Source organism: Hippopotamus amphibius, chromosome 1 (assembly GCF_030028045.1).
Source record: "Hippopotamus amphibius kiboko isolate mHipAmp2 chromosome 1, mHipAmp2.hap2, whole genome shotgun sequence".
Lineage (NCBI taxonomy): Eukaryota > Metazoa > Chordata > Mammalia > Artiodactyla > Hippopotamidae > Hippopotamus > Hippopotamus amphibius.
The window spans coordinates 52,318,032-52,337,602 of record NC_080186.1 but is presented as its reverse complement, the minus strand read 5'-3'; the positions used below and the strand labels follow the sequence as shown (position 1 = coordinate 52,337,602).

General features: G+C 41.9%; 1 protein-coding gene across 6 annotated transcripts in view; it reads right to left on the bottom strand.

The window, feature by feature from the left end:
• Positions 1-245: 245 nt before the first annotated feature.
• Positions 246-19,571, bottom strand: part of NFIA (nuclear factor I A) — a 368,285-nt gene continuing 348,959 nt past the window's right edge. For all 6 annotated transcript variants that reach the window (XM_057712704.1, XM_057712696.1, XM_057712713.1 and 3 more), the window contains one exon: positions 246-7,601. In XM_057712704.1, coding sequence (XP_057568687.1) covers positions 7,584-7,601 — 18 coding nt within the window. In that variant the 3' untranslated portion in view covers positions 246-7,583. The remainder of the gene's footprint in view (positions 7,602-19,571) is intronic.

The window sequence follows — 19,571 nt, the reverse complement described above, 5'->3', positions numbered from 1 at the left end:
GTGCGAAGTTTTGCATTTGTCAAAGTAGGTAAAAAAGCCAACACGGCTCATGAGAACCCTGTGAGGGTGTAAGATGCCTGATACCCATCAAGGATAATGCAAATGCCACAGTGCAGAGAGACCGCCACGGTGCAGAGAGACCATCGATCTTCTGGGGAGACTCTGATCCACACCCATAACTGAGACTCAAACACCACCACCCAGGTGTGATTTAAAGCAAATGATAACACAGCATCCATAGCATTAGCAATTTTTTATTTTCCTTTTTTGTTGCATAGGAAATGCAGTACTTGCTTCCAGTAATTGTATTGTAATGTGAGAAGGTGGTAGCACTAATGGTTGAATACAAGAGTTAAACTAATCCACACCAGCTCAAAAAACCCGTGGAGATTTAGTTGAATAAGAATGGACGCCCACAGTGATTCTCAACCAATGACAAATTTTCACAGAACACAGTCAAACTAAAAGGGTAACTATGAGAGTCAATACACATATACCAGAGGCACAGGGGGCCCGGCTCATAAAAAAACAAGTGTCAAGCCAACTTATTAACACGGGGGTGTTCAGTTTCACAACAGCTCTCTTATCACTGGAAGTGTTTAATCCCCTCCCCCTACAATTTGAAATGAGAAAAAATGGAGGTATCTTGAGCAGACAGATTTCCAGGGGCAGTGGGAAAAGTCCCTGTGAACTTTGTTCTGGTAAAAGGTCAGGGCAGTAGGGGAGGGGGCCGTGTATTTGCCTTTGAAAGTCTTCCTTAAGGACCTCCTAGAATCTTATAAAACTCCAGCTCTGGATCTCGCTAGTACCTCAGTGGTGATGCTACCAAATGCCTTCGCAGTGCAGAAAGGCGGTCGGAGACCAGGGAGAAAGGGCAGCTCTCTCAGGCCTCCATCCCAACATAGCCAGTGGCCTTGTGACCTTCAGTTGAGATGTTTGGAAAAAAAAAAAAAAGTTCTAAATTATAGACTATTACTAAACAAAATTAAAAATTAAAAAAATAAGAATAACAGAATAAAAAGGGGGGAAAAACTTCTGTCATTTTGAGAAGCTGAGCATAAAAACAGCAGGAAAAATAGCCCCATTCATTGGACACCATTTGTCCTTGAAACCACCGTGGAGAGACACAAGTTCACATCGTATACCCCGGGGGAGTGTTTTCCACCATGAAGGTGCTCTGGTTGGATTAGAGGTGGCACTTCCACCATATACGCTTGTGGTCCAGACAAACTTTGAAAATTGTGTTGTCTGAATTAAATAGCATCAGGAGTGCACAAGTGGAAACTCATGATGCCTGGCACACAGGTGAGGTCCTGCCCCTACATGCTGCTGCCTCCCCCGTTATCATGCTCAAGGACAGGTGGTTCCCCTTATCTTTCTAAGCATTTCTGGTATCTGTTCCCCACTTCCCTGTCCCACTAATTTGATTATGTAACCCTTTGGGGCATAAAAGGCAGATTGGTGCTGGCTTAGGAAAAAACAAAAAAATGAGATGAACATTTCATTTGGGAAGCAAGTCATTTCAAATTTAGACCCCCAAAAAAGTTATATTTAAAAAAATCCCGTGTTAATAGCCAATTTCTTTTTCTTATGAATCGGGCCCACAGTTTGTACAGAGTTTTATTTCTGAAAATATTGCAACTGTGCATGAAACTAAATAGCCATGTGATTTCATAAAGATTTTTTTTCATTTTTTTTCTCTTAATATGAGGAAGTCTGGTGTGAAGACGGATCAAGCATGGGTACCTGGCTGAACATTGTCCATTAAGAAAATACTTCAGGATGAGCGAAGCTTCAGTCGAGGGTGAAGGAAACTGTCCCTCACTTGGAAATGTCCTCAGTGTCTTCAGAGCAGAGTTCTTGAAATTCAGATGGTTGTTTTGAGACAAAAGTCTTGCCAGGGACTGATTTCTGAAATCAAACACCCATGCTTGTCCCCTAGGAAAAAGAAAACAAAAAACAAAAACGAAAACAAAAACACAAGTAATACTGAATTTAAGTAAATGTATACCTCCAAAATACTGAAAACAGCCGAAATCAAGAAAAGACAGAATTTGCGTTCTCAGTGAAATACCTTTAAACCTAGCTGACAAGAACCAAGTCAGAAAAAAAGACTAACATAATTTTGAGTAATATTCATACAGTTCACTAAGCATTATGGAATAGCATGCATTAATATTGTACGGTTATTTTACATCACCTATACCAGAAGGTCCTGACTGACAGACAGCGAAGGCTACCGGTGTAGAAAAATCTTACTTCAGAAGAGCAATATAATACAGATTTCACAGGCACTACATTGTAATATATCAGGTATTATGCTGGTTTTCTTATAATTCGTTCTGTCCTAAAGCTGGCATTATAACAATGACCAAAAAGGCAAGGATTGAAGTAAACGGAAAGTAGATACCAAAGTTGATATAGTTTTTTCTTCAGATAGATTAGTGCATAGTTCTCATGCAGATAAACACTGCTATGCATTTACACTGTTGGAAAGCAGAGTGAATTGAGCCCAAGTTGTCACATTTGTGTAAATCATTTTGTCAGCCTGTAATAGCACCATGTAATGGATTTGCATTAAACATTAAATTGATTTCAGAATTGGTGACACAGTATTCACTACAGTTAAGTGCTATGGAATAGCTTCAATGTTACCTGCTATATATCAAAGCAATTTTCATCCCACTGCTTTTTTTATTGGAAAAAATAAAAGGAAAACATACACGACACTAATTAGACGAATGCACAGCCTTGGACGTGGAGAAGGCAGAGCGGGTTTACTGTCAAACAGTAAATACATGCATTGACTTCAGGACGAAATTGGCCTTGGAAGCTGATTTGAATGAAAGCTGTGCTGGGGGGCAGTGCAGCTTTCTGAGACTGTCTTATGTGTTAGGACAGGTCTCGGAGGGTGGGTGGTGAGGTGCCACTGAAGCTCTCCGTACATTACCATGCCAGTTGTGTTTTAAATTTGTTCTATGGAGGCCTGCTACCAGGAAAAAAGAAAAAAAGAAAGAAAGAGAGAGAGAGAGAGAGAGGGAGGGAGAGAGACCACCACCACTGTGGACAAAAAGATATTTCCAGAGATGATGCCAAATACATTATATGACATTCTTAGAGAGCCCTCCCCCCAAAAAAAAAATCACAAGGAAAAAAATTTTTCTTAATCCAGATTTTGTAAATACTTTATGATGCTGTAACTACAGAGTTCAAAGCCTATGAGCATAAGGGTTTGCAAAGTGAAAGACAAACTTTTTGAGATGGGTTTTGCATCTTCTGGTGGGCTGAGTACTGTGACTCTGAGAAGTCTGGGTTCCTTTACACTTCACCTGTCAGAGTGTGACGAATACAAGCTTCGGGAAGTGTACCTTGGCGTGCCCGTAGCCCACGCCTGACTGTGGGGCGGAGGAGGGGAGGAGCTGACACATTCACTGTCGTGCCAGGGTGTGAAGAAACAGAAAAGTTAGTTCAAACCTCAAAGGAAAGAAAAAGGCTGTGGGATGGATCGAGTGGCTTTGGAAAGAGGGCCTCTGCCCATGAGCGATCAGACAAGGAGCGTTTTAGTGGCAAGGGGACGAGCCAGAAAAAAAAAGTATACAGAAAAATGATATGATTTAGTGTTTGTGCCTCTGACTTCAGTTCCCAAAGGAAGACATGGAGAGTTATTTGAGGGACTTTTTGCCAATATTGTTAATGCCATTTGACGGGAGAGAAAAAATTCAAATGTGTCTCAGAATCAAGGGCTGGGCCTTCAAACACAGACGGCCCTCAGTCTGTCAGTCTACGCAACCCAGGTAGCAAAGTCTTCCTCAAACATCTTCGCTTGACTTTGAGTCTAAGAAGGTTAAACGCTCGTAATTGTTGGTGTTCCTTTTTTCCTGCTTGATCACAACTGAACTACAGTTTCCTGCTGCTTTCTGGACAATGAAACATGAACAAAAACATAACTTAGTGTGTGTAATACTTAACCCCTGTTGGTTAGCGCCCTGGACTGCCTTCCTAATGTTTTAAAGCCTTTAAAACATTTTTTTTCCTGCAAATCTTTTCAGAGTTCCCTAATTTTAGCTTCATCAAACTTAATACAACAAAATACCTTCAAAAATACAGCATACCTGTAACGTCCATTTACAATGGTTTCTCAGTAGACCTATACTTCTCAAGCATAGGAATATGCTATACCATTGAGAGAAAAAAATAACTGTATTTAAATACTTACAAAAAAAAAAAAATGGAAACAGGAAAGTTTTAAACTTAAATCCAGTTCCCAAAGGGAGTGGGGGCAGGAAAGAAAGAAAAGCCATTCTATGAACGCTGCCTTTATAATGAACAATCAGAAATTTCACTAGGCTAATTTGACAGAAATTTTTCCTCATTTAAACAACATTACAAAAGTCCTGCATTATAAAATAGGGTAGAATAAATCAGTGTAATCAATAAAACTATACAACAATACAAATTACATATCTTCTGAGTGGGCAGTTAATCTCTCTCTTTGCAGCCGTGACTACAACATGCTCACTAAAAACAACTAAAACTGCCCAAACTATTGCTTAGTTTGTTTTGTTTTTAAAAAAGGGTGCAATTTTATTGTATATACAACCAATTTACTGGTAATACCTTGGCTTATCGCAAGGTTCCGACAAAATGTTTGTCTAGGCTTTTTTCCCTTCACTGTGAAGCACTGAAAGCTGCTATTTTTTTTTCTTTTTTTTTTTCTTTTTTCTTTTTTTAGTGCACATATGTCATAATAAAGTAATGCCCAGCTAAGTGCTATAGGGGAAGGCAAAGTATGCTGGCTGGCTAGAGGAAGTGACACCGTATACTGACAATCACACCATACAACAGCGCCAAACGACTATTCAACCACTTATCAGACACATATGAAAATCCAAAATGTTTTATTTTATTTTTTTTTCCTTAAATAGAGATAACCAGTAAACAATTTTCAGAACTTGGAAGTTTAAAAACGTGCATATAAAAATGGGCGTTATATACTTTGTACTGAATGTGGATTGACTGCAGTCTGCTAAGAAAAATGGGGTGTGGGAGCTGAAGAAAAGGGAAGTTGTCTTTTTTTTTAAGGCTTGCTTGTGAAAGGAACAGTTGTAAAAACAAAATTGCTTGAAGCAGGGTCAGCTTAGTGCTTCACAGTTTGACTGCTTCTCTAAGAGGAGCCCTTCCTGCGCACGTGCATTCAAAAATCACAAAAAAAGTACAAAGACAGACACCTAAAACACACTGCGTCAAGTGCAGCACCGACTTTGGTCAAATAAAAAAAATAAAAGAAAAATTAATCATCGCTAAGCTTTTCTACACGATATAAGCAGGTATTGCATATTTTCATATATCTGGGGGCGGGGAGGGGAATAAAGGAAGACTCCAAATAAATTGTAAAATGCAGCAACATCCAAAATACTGATATTCTAAGCATCTACAGATCTCAGAATAGCACTGCCACTGACCACAGAGGACAATAAAGACTACTCCTATCTGCGGAACAACTAACTCTCTATTTAGTTCTAGATGTTGAAACTGACAATGGCTGACATAAAAGTCACATTTACAAAAAGTGTCTCCAAATGCTTGACTAGGGAAAAACCCCTTTCAATAGAGGAGCATGTGCAACAATTCCACAAATAATCGCTATCCGGGGCAAGGCACATTGATATGGAATTTTTGTTTTCGTGCAAATTAAGGAAAAAAAACAAAACAAAACAACATTGTTTGGGGGGGGGGCGGGGAAGATGAGGAGCAGTGTCTTCCCAGGAATTTCAGTTGCTTGATTGTATAGGACAGCAGTAGAGCCCTTCTGAAGGGCTGAAAAACATAGTTTAAAGGCAAGTGCCTAGAGTAGGGATTACAATATTGTGTCTTAATGCACTCTACTTTATCCTACATTAACTATATAAAAATTAGTTACTAACACTAGAACATGCAGAGACTTTCTCTGATCAGCAGGGCTTGCCAACCAGAACGTATATATATGTATAGTATAGGAAACCTTCTTGAAGTTGCATGGGAAGCAAAGGGGGTGCTTCGCTGTCTGGTAGAAAAATCACTTGCACTTTTTTTGTTATTTTTTTGTTTGTTTTTTGTGGTTTTTTTTTTTTTTTTTTTTTTTACATAAGATACAGGACATTTGGGGGTGCAAACTTTTTTTTTTTTTTTTCCCTAACAAGTACCCTTGATTTGAATGGGCACCAGCATGTGTGTCAGTATTGGTTTCATTATTATTACTAATATCATTTTCCCATAGCCCAGTTCAGGGGCACAAAGGTCTTCAAATTTCTGGACAATCTCTGGAACAATGAAGTGTCTGATAACTGATAAATCCTATGTTGCCAGATACATGTAAGAATTTTCAGAATTGGCATAATCCATTATAGTGACTTCTAGCTTATAAAATTAACAGATACCATGATTTCATTTTAGTTATGTGCTTTGATAACAGAAAATAATTAATTAGCATTTAATGTAGTTAACATATTGTGGTAAAAGCACCATTAGATTTGTTTTTTTGTTTTTTTTTAAATTTTCCTTCAGTTTTTAAAGGGATACAAGTTTAACAATAAAAAACATAAAAAGCAAAAATAGCTCCCCTTTTTCTTGCAAGGCTGTTTTTTACCCCAATAATTTAGAGTCCTGGGGTGGAAGGACTTGAAAAACAAAAATAGAATTTTCAACAATCTCTATCTTACAAAGATATTTAGCTATCCAATGAAATTGCACTTTACTCAATTCAAAATTCGATTGTTTTGATTGATTCCTGTCAGTTTCTGTCAAAACAGACCATCTTCCCCATTTCCATGTGAATTTGTGTGTCATTGTTGAAATTGTTGAAAAAATGTTTTTTTTTTTGTTTTTTTTTTTAAATGTAAGTGCAGCATTTCAAAACTTTTAAAAAACTGAATAGTAGTAGTAGTAGTTTGCCATTTTCGGAATTATTCTGCAACGTGAGTGGATTCACTGTCCTTCCGGGCCATGTTATCTAGTTAACTGCTGACTGCTGAACCAAACCAAACTAAAAGAAAAAATAAAAAAGGAACATAACTGCGTTTTCTTTTTCCAATATGTTACAGAAAAACATTGCCCTTTGACTGTCCCGTAAGTTATATATTGCAGATCTCAGCTACTACAAAAGATTTAGTTCTCCAAGTGCCTCCTGATTGCTCAAAGAGGCTCACACCGGTGTGGGTAAATTCATGAAATACTGTGAAACAGCCGGGCTCCGTAAAGAAAGTGTGTTACAACGGGAAGTCAGTGAGCAAGGGTAGACCTTCTCTAGCCTCATCGCCCAATGCTCACGCTACCACGGAAACACTTCAAATGTTACAAAGCCCAACCATTTCCAGCACCATATGAGAAAATTACAACAGTCCCTAAAGTATTAAAAAAAAATCCCAAAAGGTTATGGCCTTTGCTGTTGGACCATAATGCTCGCTGTTTCCATGTACAAGTTGATTTGATTCTCCCCTTCCAGTGACAGTGAAGTTGTAACCGCGCTAGGTTGAGGATGCGTCCATGTTACAGAGTTGAGAAGGGGTCAGGTGGTCTGTCTGGTGGATGGTGGGACGCTGCGACTTTTATCCCAGGTACCAGGACTGGAAGACAAAAGGAAGAGTGCAATTAGAGGCACAATTTGGAAAACAGCACATTTTAAAAGTTGCCCTTCCAATCAAGATCTACGTTAGGGATGAAGGGGGGATTCACTGGGAAAAGTACAGGAATGACAAACAGTAGTAACACTGACAGAGGCACTGAAACTGGTCTCACTCTTCTGAAATTGAAATTCAATGCCTTTGTTGGGGTTTGCCAGTGTTTTGAGTGTATCTTACAAAATAAAGTATTTACGTCCACTTGAAATACACAGATGGGTTTTGCAGTCTGGTGAGGGCAGCTATAGGATGGCAAGAAGCTTGATCATCTGGTTTTTGACTGAACCCTCAGTGCCTAGCACAGTGCCTGGGATAGAAGCTTCTCAATAAAGAAGCGTTGAATGAACGGAGAATGGGTGAGGGGAGAGGTTTTGCGGCACGATGAAGGTCTTCTCTGATGAATTTCATGACATCTCCTTTCCAATGAGATGTTATTGTCACATTCTTGTTGACGGGCACAGATCATCATAGTGACATAAGAGTAAATGGAGCTGAAGTAGAAAGAGTGCTGTACCAAGAATGCTGGGTGACTCTGGACAAGTCACAGCCTCTCTCTTCTACTCAATGTCCTTAGATGCGCATGATGTAAAATGCTCCTCTCAGCTCAATCTTTCTAAAATAATGTCTTCTAAAATGACATAATCATGTGGTATCAGGATTTCATCCTATTAGCTACCGTGATGTCCAAAGGAAAAAAATGAGGTCACCTGCATAGCCCTCGTTCATGCTTTTGTTCATTCGACATTTATTTAGAGCCTTCCATATACCTGCTGGGCCCAGTTACCAGGTAACGTTTCCTTTCATAAATCCTTAGGTGATTAGCTTTGGGCAACAGTCAGGTGATACGTCACTCTATATGCTGGCACTTCTTTCTCCGTCAGCTAAATAAAGTGACCGATTATGGTCTAATATCAGAGTCAGCTTCACGAGTGAAATAAAAAAGTATATGCCAACTTTTCTCCAGAGAGACCCTACCAAATTCACCACATTTATCATCATTCGCAGAAAAATCAACCTGTAGCAAAAGCGAATGCTTCGGAAATCTCTGAGCTGACAGTATCAGAAAGGGTTACATTCGGGTTGATTCAGTCAGATGAAGGCTCATCTGTGTCCAAGAGCTTCCATTAGGTAAAGCAGGGACTCGTTTGATCCCAGGATAAATGGCAAAATGATAGCTACATGGAGGCTGGGATAAGATTGCCTGGTCACACAAGCTACCTTTGATTTCCAGAGGACTTAAAAAACCTAAGCCTAAACCGAAAAACTACTCATCCTGTATACTGCTAGATGTTATTCTTTGACCACATGCTTTGAGGAACACAATAAAGCCTCTTGTGTCCTGAAAGGAAATCATCCTGGCAAATACACACGGCCTAAATCGAACTGGACAAAAGAAAGAAGAGCGGGGAGGACAGGAGTGGGGAGGCCAATTCCAAACTGTGTTTCTAGTAGGGCTTCGTGGTAGCTGACTCAGACCTGAGTTAGAGCTGCGTTCTCCCTTTAACAAAACAGTCTCAGACTCTGGGTGCCGCGAATAATGCTTACAATTTCTGTTCTCACACTTTCTAAGTTGGTTGTGAAATTCCAGACTTCTTAAATCTGCCACTGCGTCGCGGTTCTTGCAGCGAGCGCCTGGGACCCAGTGAGTCAGCAGGGGGAGCAGTTTTCCATACCACACTTTCTGGACACAACCTCGGTGCACTACAAAAATCCGCAATGCCTCTACACTTCTCTTAAAAAGCAAAGCAAAGGGAAAAAAAGTTTCTTCACACATCTTACTATTCAGTGTGTGCCTTGCCGACAAGGTTACCCCAGAGCAGCTCTGTAATCCTTCACTGAAATAGGCTTTATTGATTGCTCTGGTCTATTGTTCTCTTTTCAAGTCCCCCAAGTTCAAGTTCATCCTGGTGTTACATCATGTCTGGTTGCTAAGAGCAACCAGACAGACCCAGACGTGACTATCATTAGCAAGAAACCCTCCGCTCTCCTCCCACCAACCTTCCAGTGGCTCTGACGTAGCAGGCTCACTGCAAACACATTGAAGTATTTATTCTGCCTAATTTATGACCTACACAGCAAGCAAGACCCCCACTCCAAAAACCAACACTGTTGTATATTTAATTAATCTGTCTTTCTCCGGCACTTGGGAAAGTTAGACAAAGGACTAATTATTGTGTTTCACTCTCCGCACTTTTCTTTTTGGGGGGGGGGTGCATATTTGCATGGGAAAGAAAACTACAAGGCCCGCCATTGCCCCCCCCCCCCTTTTCTTTTTGCCCTATTGACATTTCATGAAATACTTTAGCTGCTTAAGGGAATTAGAAAAAAAATGCGATGTGAATGTTACTCCTTCTGAGTTGGTATTCAGTAACACAAATCAACTCATGACATGTTTAAATTTAAATGCTAACCACACACTCTCAGAGTTACTTTAAAGGTTAGTTTTTAATCAATAGAAGTTGCTGACTCCGGGTTTTTGAGCTGCGCGCTGCAGCTCTTGGGCTTTTGTCTAACGTTAAAGCTTTCAAACTTTTTTTTCCTTGAGATGATTTTAGCAATGATTTGCAGACACAGAAGGCTATTGTGCTCTGACCAGCAACATGTCACCAGAGGAGCGAGTTGCCCTGGGGTGGGGTGTCAATATGACTCGTGAAGGCCTGGGTTGGGGGTCTTTAATAACCCGTGAAAAAAACTTAATTAACCCTTTCAGGCCCAAACCAAAACCTTTTCTTAAACTTTTTCACTCCTGTAATTTGACCATTAGTCCTTATTTCAACATTACACTAATCTTCCTGACAATTAACCCAGCTACTTGACCAAGGCCTTCCAGAATGGGAAATCAGCTGGTTAGGGGAACTACACAGGAAATTTTTTTTTTTTTGAGTGAGGGCTCTTTGATTAAATAATTTATTCGTAGAGATGGCAGATAAACAATTATAATGCTAAACAAAATCCATCCATTTCATCGAATATTCTCATGATCAGTGTGTGGCTGAAGATGCTCCTAATTCGATTCGCTTACAATGAGCATGACAGTCGCATGTGTATTTTCTAAAAACTTCCATGAACTACGAATAATGTCCAATGGACAGGACAGTGTTTGGAAAAGCCCATTTTTCTTTTGTGATGTTTTGTTATAAAATCTATTATTCAAGCAGTGCAAGTTTCGAAACATTACTTGACAAATAATTCTGGGTATTTTCTTTTGGGGTCGTACAAGGAAAACATGAAAGAAATCTGAGATTGTTAAATTGTTGGGGTTGAGGAGCAAATCACAGGGAAAGTGTTGCCACATTAAACAAAATTCATTTATGGAGAGTCAAAAATTGTCTTCAGATATTTACTGACATAAGCTTAGGTTTCATATGGTTTCTGCCTTCATATTTTATAGCCTACTGTATTCAGATGGACTACAAAGGAATCTCTGTCCCTTATCTGCAGTGAGTTCCAATATTACAATACAATATCAGGAGATGTTATCTTGATACATTTACATTAAGGAAGTAAACACAGAGCTTTGATCTGTTTTCTTCCTTGGGAAATCTCAGCTATAGTTGTTTTGGAGGTCCATAAATCCACACTCCCACGGAGGCTCCTCAAGTTGAGTAAAATTACTCTGTTACATTCACAATTTCTACAGTTCAGGATGTGCTAATGGGAGGGGGGAGGGGGCTGGAAGGGGGGTAATTGTCCTCTCTCAGTGTTCAAGGTGAAACATCAAAAGAAATCTGCAGTCCAGGACCAGAGCTCAGCTTTCCTCTTCTCCAGTCAAATGAAGAAGTAATCTCATCAGGTTGGAAAGTGCTGACTAAGGATTTAATAAAGTGCCTGCAGATGTGGCGTCTCTAAGGTATTCAACTCATGTAATGCAAAACAGCTCCACGCTGAATGTGCTTATAAAATTTCATTTAACCATTGCAGCGCGACTTTTTTCCCCCCACCTTTCTCTAAGGAGTTTTATCACACTTCCCACCCCTTAATTTACAGCTCCATGAAAGTTCGAATCCCATTCTGCCAGGATTCTGGAATACCCACAGTAGTCAGGTTTTATGAACCATAAACAACATCTATCCAGCTGCATCGTAAGCAGGAAGCCTGAAATGGCACCGGGTACCTGCGACAGCGGCCGTCTCTTTCCTTTCCTATGCTGCAGGGAGAGCAATTAGAGAACTGAGGCTATCTTCCAAAATTTGGCCATGAGGGTGCCTAAGACATGGCTGATGAAGACTCAACTTCCTAGTTAACACCAAACATTCTAATGCAAATAACGACTCTTTAAAAGGCTTTTCATTACACTTTTCACTAAGAGGGCAGGATGTATATTATAGAAACAAAAGGAAATGCAAGTCTGTTTGAGATAGCTATATTTCACTTTAACCAAAAAAAGGAGAGCGTGCTGGGGATGGGGGTGGGGAGGACGGAACAGACTGTGACGCAGCAGAATCTGTTTTTCAAATTAAAAAGTTAAACAAAAGGCCTCAAGGGCAAAGTTGAACGCTGCGGAAGGAGGTTGTTAATGTGGAATCCAGAACTGGGTGTGACGCTTTGCTTTCTTCTCCAGGCAAGGTGGGTTATTTCAGGACATTCACACGCAGAAAACAGAAACATGCGAATACAGGGAGGCCTCTGCCCCCACTCCCCACTCCTTCCTACTCCATCAGCCCCCGAAAAGGGTGCGGCCAACCAGTACTGCATGAGTTGCGGTCGACGTTTTGACTTCTCTCTTGAAGTAGATGCTATCTCTGCTGGGTCACACTAATCCAGTTCGTCATTTTTGGCTTCCTGCTCTTGCTTGGATGAGCTGAAGCCCACTGTTTAGCCCAAATGAGTTGTCCTTGGCAAATTGGCCGGAAGCCTGGTAGCCTCTCCTGCCCCCTTCTAATCCAATGGAAATGGACAGGGCCTTGGAGGGCACTCCTGGTTTCTCACATTAGTATACAGCATTTGGGAGTCGTTCTTCACTTATTTAACAAGTACTAGCATCCTACTGTGTGCTTTGTATGCTAGGCTCTGGGAGTATAAAAATATGGTACTTACTCTTAAGGAGCTGTCCTGCAGAAAGAAGACGCTGCATTTGAGACTTCCTTATCCTTCAAGAGACCAACTACCCTGCTTTCCTCACAGCTGGATCTTTAAAAACTTATGGCAGCTGATGAGGCCGAGCATCCAATGCCCTAGGGACCCAGGACCGAGTCCCACGTTCTCCATTGACTAGCTGGGTGACTTCAAGTAAGCAGGACTCTGCCCTCGGGTCCCCAGAGGTCTCCTGTAGGGCTATTCTGCACTACAGGAGTGGAAAGCACTTTCTGACACTGGTTTCTCCTGACAAAAGTGACACGCTGTACCCAGGGGTCAGTGATTGGTCTTGCCAGCCACGGGCTTTGATCTCTGTAGCCATTTTTCTTGTCTGATTTTGTTAATTAAAGACACCCTGTTTTCAATAATGCTAAACCAAGACTTGTTTATTGTACAGGAAACTATTAAAACGTTAACGGGCCGTGATTGGCCCTGCTTACCTTTGCGGCCTTATCTTTTCACTGTTTGTACTCAACACTTGTGCGGTGTTAAACTTCTTCCAGATCCCCCAAAACCAAATGCCTTCTCCCTGCTGGGCCTTGGCACAGCTGCCCCTTTCTCCTTGGCTGTGCGGACCTTGCTAGTCTTTCCTTTCTCAGATGAGCAGTCCCTTCTTCCAAGGGGTCTTTCTCCAGGCCTTTAGTCCCGGGGTTTACCTCTGTCACAGTCACTGAACTGTCATTACCTATTTTCTCCCCAAGAAAACAAACGGTCTTCTTGCGTGTGGCACCTCTAGTGGCCTACTAAATACTGTTGAATAAAGGAAGGAAGGAAGAAATGAGGTATCTCCAAGGCTCCCACAGCCTGGTGCCAGTTACCCCAACAAGGCCTTTAGATGGGTGACTTCTAGCATGGCTGTGCCACGTCCATGCTCACGCCTCATGTCCACATCTCCCCAAGTGACAGGTGCTCTCCCCAGAGAGATGCAGGTGTCCACAAGCTGCCCCAGGCGGTTCTGATTGAAGAGCTCTTGTGACAGGGCCAACTGCAGCCAACTGCCGCCGTAGCATGTGCAATAGTTTTGTAACATGGACTGCTGCCTACTTACTACGAGCACAGAGGAGTTGTCCAAACCACCACTCCCTGGAGAGTGACCGTGCTGCTCCCGGCCAAGACCTCCGTTTGGTTCAAACCTCAAGAAGGGAAAACACTAATCTTTTTACCCAATAAGCCATCCAGCACCTCCAAACCTTGAGAGTACATACACAATCCAATTATTCCGACGGTTGTTCCAAAGTCTGACTCTTTCACCGTTTTCCAACGTGCCCTAGTGTCTGCCTCCCATCAAGTAAAGTTCTTTTTTCTGGTCTCCCTTTACATTTTTATCAAGTAATCTTTTACCTTGTGAAACCAAAGACTTCCGAATTAAAAACTGCACCCTGGCCCGCTCCCATCTGCTCTGCCAACTTACTGGAGAACTGCGTGCAGAGTGCTAGGAGGTGGGGCACTGGAGTCAGAGCTAACAGAATCCCATCATTCAACTAGTATACCATTACGTGCTAGTGAAGTGATCTTAGGTAAGTTAGCACGCCCGGGTCTCACTTTTAGACTCCGTGAAATGTAGATAACTTCATCAGTTTCTGTGGGGACTGAGTGAGCTAATGCCTTGAAAGAGACAAGTACAGGAAACCCGAAAGCCCGGATAGATGGGTTCTCTGACTATAAAGTGTGTACAGGCCTTAAGGTCCACAGGAGACTACAGAGGACCGGTTCCCTTGGAAAGACATTGCTCAACAAGGCGGCTTTCTCTTATTTAATGATATAATTTCTTAGTTAAAGGTAGCAGCTGCATCAGTTCCATTTCCCCAGTTGCAAGAGAAAGTTCTTGAGAAAATAAAAATCTGTCTTTAATTGCGGTATTAAAATCAGAGCAGCAAAACCAACCGCACAAAAGGAACTGGCTCAAGTTTATGAAAGGCATTTGGGCCCTTGCCTTGCAAGGCTGAACTGCACGCCTTGGAAGCTGGGGGAGAGGGGGGAGAAGGGATCCGGGATGGGGGGGGGGGGGCGGGCGGCGGGGCAGGAGGGAGTAGTCAGGCAACCAAGTGGGACAGAAACAATCCTATTTTGGTTTTTGTTAGCGAATGGCATACTACATAGATCAGAGACTTCTTATAAAATACAAACCCCCACTGTACACAAAGCACAGGAAAATGTGAGGAAAAAAGGGAAAAACGAAAAGCAGCTTAGGGTGTGTTAACGCTGCTATTCTGTCAGCTTAAAGAGTATTTTATGCTTGATCAACAGCTCTTTTTTATTGTGCTTTTCTTTCATTCATTCAAGACATCAAAGCCGGGCACCACCAGTGTACCTGCCCTTCTGGAGCCGCCTGTGAGGGGTTCTAATGAAGCACGACTCTGGGAGCCGGAGACCCCCGTGGACACGGCAGTTCAAAGGGAATAGTTCAACAATGATTACATTTTGTAAATCTTTTTATGAAAGAGACAGCTTATTTCCTGCTTTTTCATGAAAAATAGATTATCCATTAAAGTGAGCCCGTACCACGGAAGCTGCTTGAGATCTGAGGTGCAGCGTGGAGATTAAGGGGACAAGGACCCGATGAAATCGTCCAGAGTGCCTATCTATTTGGCTATGATGGCACCACCAAATGTTCTGGGAGGAGCCCGGACGGTGCGCTGGGTGGCTCTGCTGCGGAAAAGGTAGTGTCCAGGGTGTTTTGAGGTTGATTTTTCAGCGAGGGCCTTGTGTCTATTATCTGTTCCTTAAAAATGTTTTTTTTGATTCCACAAAGTCCAGCCGAATATCAGAAGGCATCAGGGGACCCCTTTTATTGCACAAAAATAGGATGAGATTTTAGTTGCAGACTCATTAAATGCTGTAGGTTAATTATCTGAAATGGGGCAACCCCTTTTCCATAGGGGAAGTTAAGCCACAAAAAAAGCTGGCTCTGGGCTGAAGATACGATACAGGCTTTATTATTGGCTAATGTCAGCCCCAAAGGCAAAAATAAAGAAGGCAGCCTGACCCTTTGTAATTTCTGATTTTCAACATTAAAATGATCTTTCCTCTAGCATATCTTTTCTTTTCTTTTTTCTTTTTTGGTGGCAGGGAGAGTTGAGAAGAGCAGGGCAGGAAGAGAGTATGATTTCCTGGGGAGCTATGAAATGAAAAAAATGTATGTTTTCTACACATCAGATTCCAATTTTAATTAAATGCCTGTTGTCTAACAAGTGCAGACAGTCACACTTGGGGCTGGCCCAATGGTGGCCCAGGGAGGTAACCTTTCTGGTTTAAAAAGAGAGGCGTGGGAGTGGAGGTCGGAGCTCAGCGGAGCGTGGCCGCATTACAATAATCACGCCACCGGGTGCTTCCCCACTCCTGCTCTTCCCCCAAAGCCCAAAAGCTCTTCCCAAACATGACTCAGGTTCACAGTAAATCTATCTTGCAGATTTACCGTTACAATTGTGCAGGTAGATAAAATCTGGTAAGGGAAAAAAATAACACTGAAGTGAAAAGTTCAGTACTTTAAAAAATTCTTCCCGAGGCCTCCTGCAAGAGAATGACAGAAGATCTGCGACTCTGCCAGAAACAAATTCCCAAACTAACCTTTCCCGCCAAGGAGCCCTTCAGGCCCTGGACGGCACTTGCCACCTGTGCCCATTCCCACGCCCACAGGTGCCTCCTCGTCTGGCCCCAGCACAGGTCTTTGCTTCTGATCCCTTTCATCGTCCTCTGTTCACTGTCCAGGGTCCTTCCTCCTTGTGCTTTCCAGTCCCGTTTCCTGCCTCCTCCCACCCCTCCAGCCAGTCTCTCTCCCTCTCCCTCTCCACCGGTGTTCGAGCCCCCACAGGAATGAGGGCAGCCCTCTACTCTCTCAAAGGCTGTGCACACCAGCAGCCCTCCCCACTCCATTCACCAGATTAAGAGGAAGGAAGAGGACACACAACTGCAACCACAATCACCCGCCTGCCAGTGGGGATGGAGGCACCTGCAGCGAGCCAAAGAAGTGAGGCGCAGAGGTGGGATCTGGAGGGAACGCAGCGGAGGCTGTAGCATCTCCGTTCTCAGATTCATGAGAGAAGAGAGCAAGAGTACAGGAAGATGCAACTCAGCACCGGACTGTGAGGCAGGGGCCCCGGTTCAAGCCTCAGCTCAGTCACTGGCTGGCCTGGGACTTCAGCAGCAATGATTACACTACAAAGATCCTGTTCCTATACTTTTACATTTTGGGAACACCTGCTTTTCAGTTGTATGGGTCCAGAAGTCATCTTTTCCTTGTTCACTGTGTAGATGTGATATTGGCAGGGATAAAACCGTTCACATCCCTCACTGAAGTTAGAATGAGCTTGACCATGGAAAAAGTCAGAGACCTAAATTCTAGTCTGTATGACATCAGGGGTCCAACTTTACTTTTCTGCAGAACAGGCATTATATACCAGTTATTATAATATTATTACATTATTTGGGGGAGGAAATAAGAAACATAGAGACAAAACTTTGAAATACTGGCCTAAAATGGAAGCAGTATCATTACAGGAAGCATTGGTGTGATCTAGATGTCACTGGATGGGGTCGGGGTTTCATCGGAGCCAACTGCCCTGGATAAAAATGGAATGATTTCCCCAAGCCCAGTCAAAGCGCTTATGTGACATCCCCGGAAGCACACACCAGGGATCAGTGAACAATGCTTTCCTCCTCCTTCTGAAAATGTGGTAGGATTTAGGGCTTTATGGCAACAAAACTTGTCTTTGTTAAGACGTGACTTGCAAAACAAACCCACATGGGGGGAGCTGGCAGTTTCAAATGACAGTACTTTTTTTTTTTTTTTTTTTAATGCTGAAACAGCAAATGCTTTTTATGTTCAGATTTATTTCCTTCTAAATTTGTAGATTAAATTTACAACTAAGCAATATTCACTACTACAAACAGTTAGACTCTTCCTGCATATTTCCAAGAGAGGTGAGTGGGAAGCTTCTTGGTGGGGCTGGGTTGGGGAACTGTGCAAAGGTGCAATCCCATAGCATGAACAGTCTCTGTCAAGGGTCTTATCAATGATTTGGATGTGAACATAATGTATGGGATCAGCAGAGCTACTAGGCTTCCCTGTCAGGAATCTATGCTTTTTTGGAGAGAGAGAATATCAGTCTAACACAGAAAATTTATTTTTACCTTTTTAGTAATGCCTTTAAAGATGGTAATTTCATAAGCCAAAGATTACTGAAGACATATTTAAGAATGTGTCATAAAATCAAGCATGCAAACAAAATCACTTAATTTGTTTTCAGATGAATTCTACTTGGTAGTGCTCTCCTAGTAACTGAGATTTAGGAACAAACTCAGAACTTGTGCACACAGTGCTGATTCGGAACAGTTCAACACCTCTCCTGTCACTTTTTAATATTTTAATGAAACCATTTACAGATTGGATGACGGTTATATGTTCATTGGCTCTTTAAATATTCTCTTCTCTTGTTAAATCACTCTATAGCTAGGAGATCCTATTGTTCACTTTGCCAGAATGGTGGCAAATTCAAATGACACATATCAGCTTCCATTCTGACTCTGCATCACAAAAATCTCGCAGAGATGCCACCTCGTGCTATCCTAAAGGCAGTTCAGTTAAAAAAAAAATACTTGAAGACTTTTCTTTCTTTTAAAGAAGTGAATTGTCTGAGCTGAAATATGGCTTCCTGTTCTACTGCATCAGCTTTCTGTGCTGTTCTCCAGAACACGTTTACAAGTTCAAGTTCAGGTTTAAACTAAATAAAACACTCCTCAGGAGTTTATAACTGAGCCTCATTTACATGTGCTCCCTCTGAACTCTGCCGGCCTCAGTACACTAGTTTCCAAGGCTTGGGGGAGGAATGTTTTACAGTTGGAATCTGTACTGCTTTCTCAGGCATTTTAGACTCAGAGGCCAGGCAACACCAAGCTTTAGTTAGTATTAAAAGTTTCCTCAGATCTACTATAAAGTCAAAGAAGAGGGAAAGAAAGACAAGGCTGGGCCTAGAGAACGGAATCTTCTTAATTTTCCCGATAAGGCTTTAGAGTTAACATTCCAATTTAAAAGATTCTAGATGTGCATCTAGATTTCCATAGTCATGACTTCAGGTTTCTCTGCAATCATTTTCAACTCTTTGTGGAAAGTGGTCAATGCATATTTATTCTCTTCAAATATAAGACCCAAGGTTTGCGTGAACTGGTTTCCTGACTTGAAAAATGTAGTTAAAATGTGTTATGAAGATAAATGTCCCCAACTCAGAAGGGACCCCTTATTATGTTTATGAAAAAAACCTAAGGGATTTTTGAGGTTCAAAGATCTCAGGGATTTTCCAGCCAATAAAGTTACACCAGAGAGGAAGAAATGGCTATTTTTAGTTCAGAAGCAGGAAGAGTTGAAGTAGGGATTCTGAGATGCTCATAGAAACCAACCTGGGGAGAACTGGTTTCCTGGCTGATTGAGGTTAAGCCTCAATCGCCTTGCTAAGCAAGGGTCCAGGAGTTCAGAGAAAGCAGTGATGGTCTCTGTGGACAAAAACGGAAGGAGAGCTGAACAAACAAGACGAGGGACTCTGCCACTTAGCTTCTCTGTGAATTTGAGTTTAGCAAGAAAGTGGGTACAGCAATAATAAACCAATGCTTCAACACCTGACTGTTACTCAATAGCATCTTAGCCCCGGAGTTCTTTCCTAATAGGTAAGCATAACTGGCGTTGCAGGTTGTGGCATTCGAGCCAATATCCCAGCTTCAGCAGCTGCATCCCTGCACAGTGACAGGTGATAAGTTAGATAAATAGTTCAAAACAAAGCACTGCTGTGGGGGTTCAGAGAAGAGACTACCTGGCTCAGAGAGGATGGACTGAGTCCATCGTGAATCTGG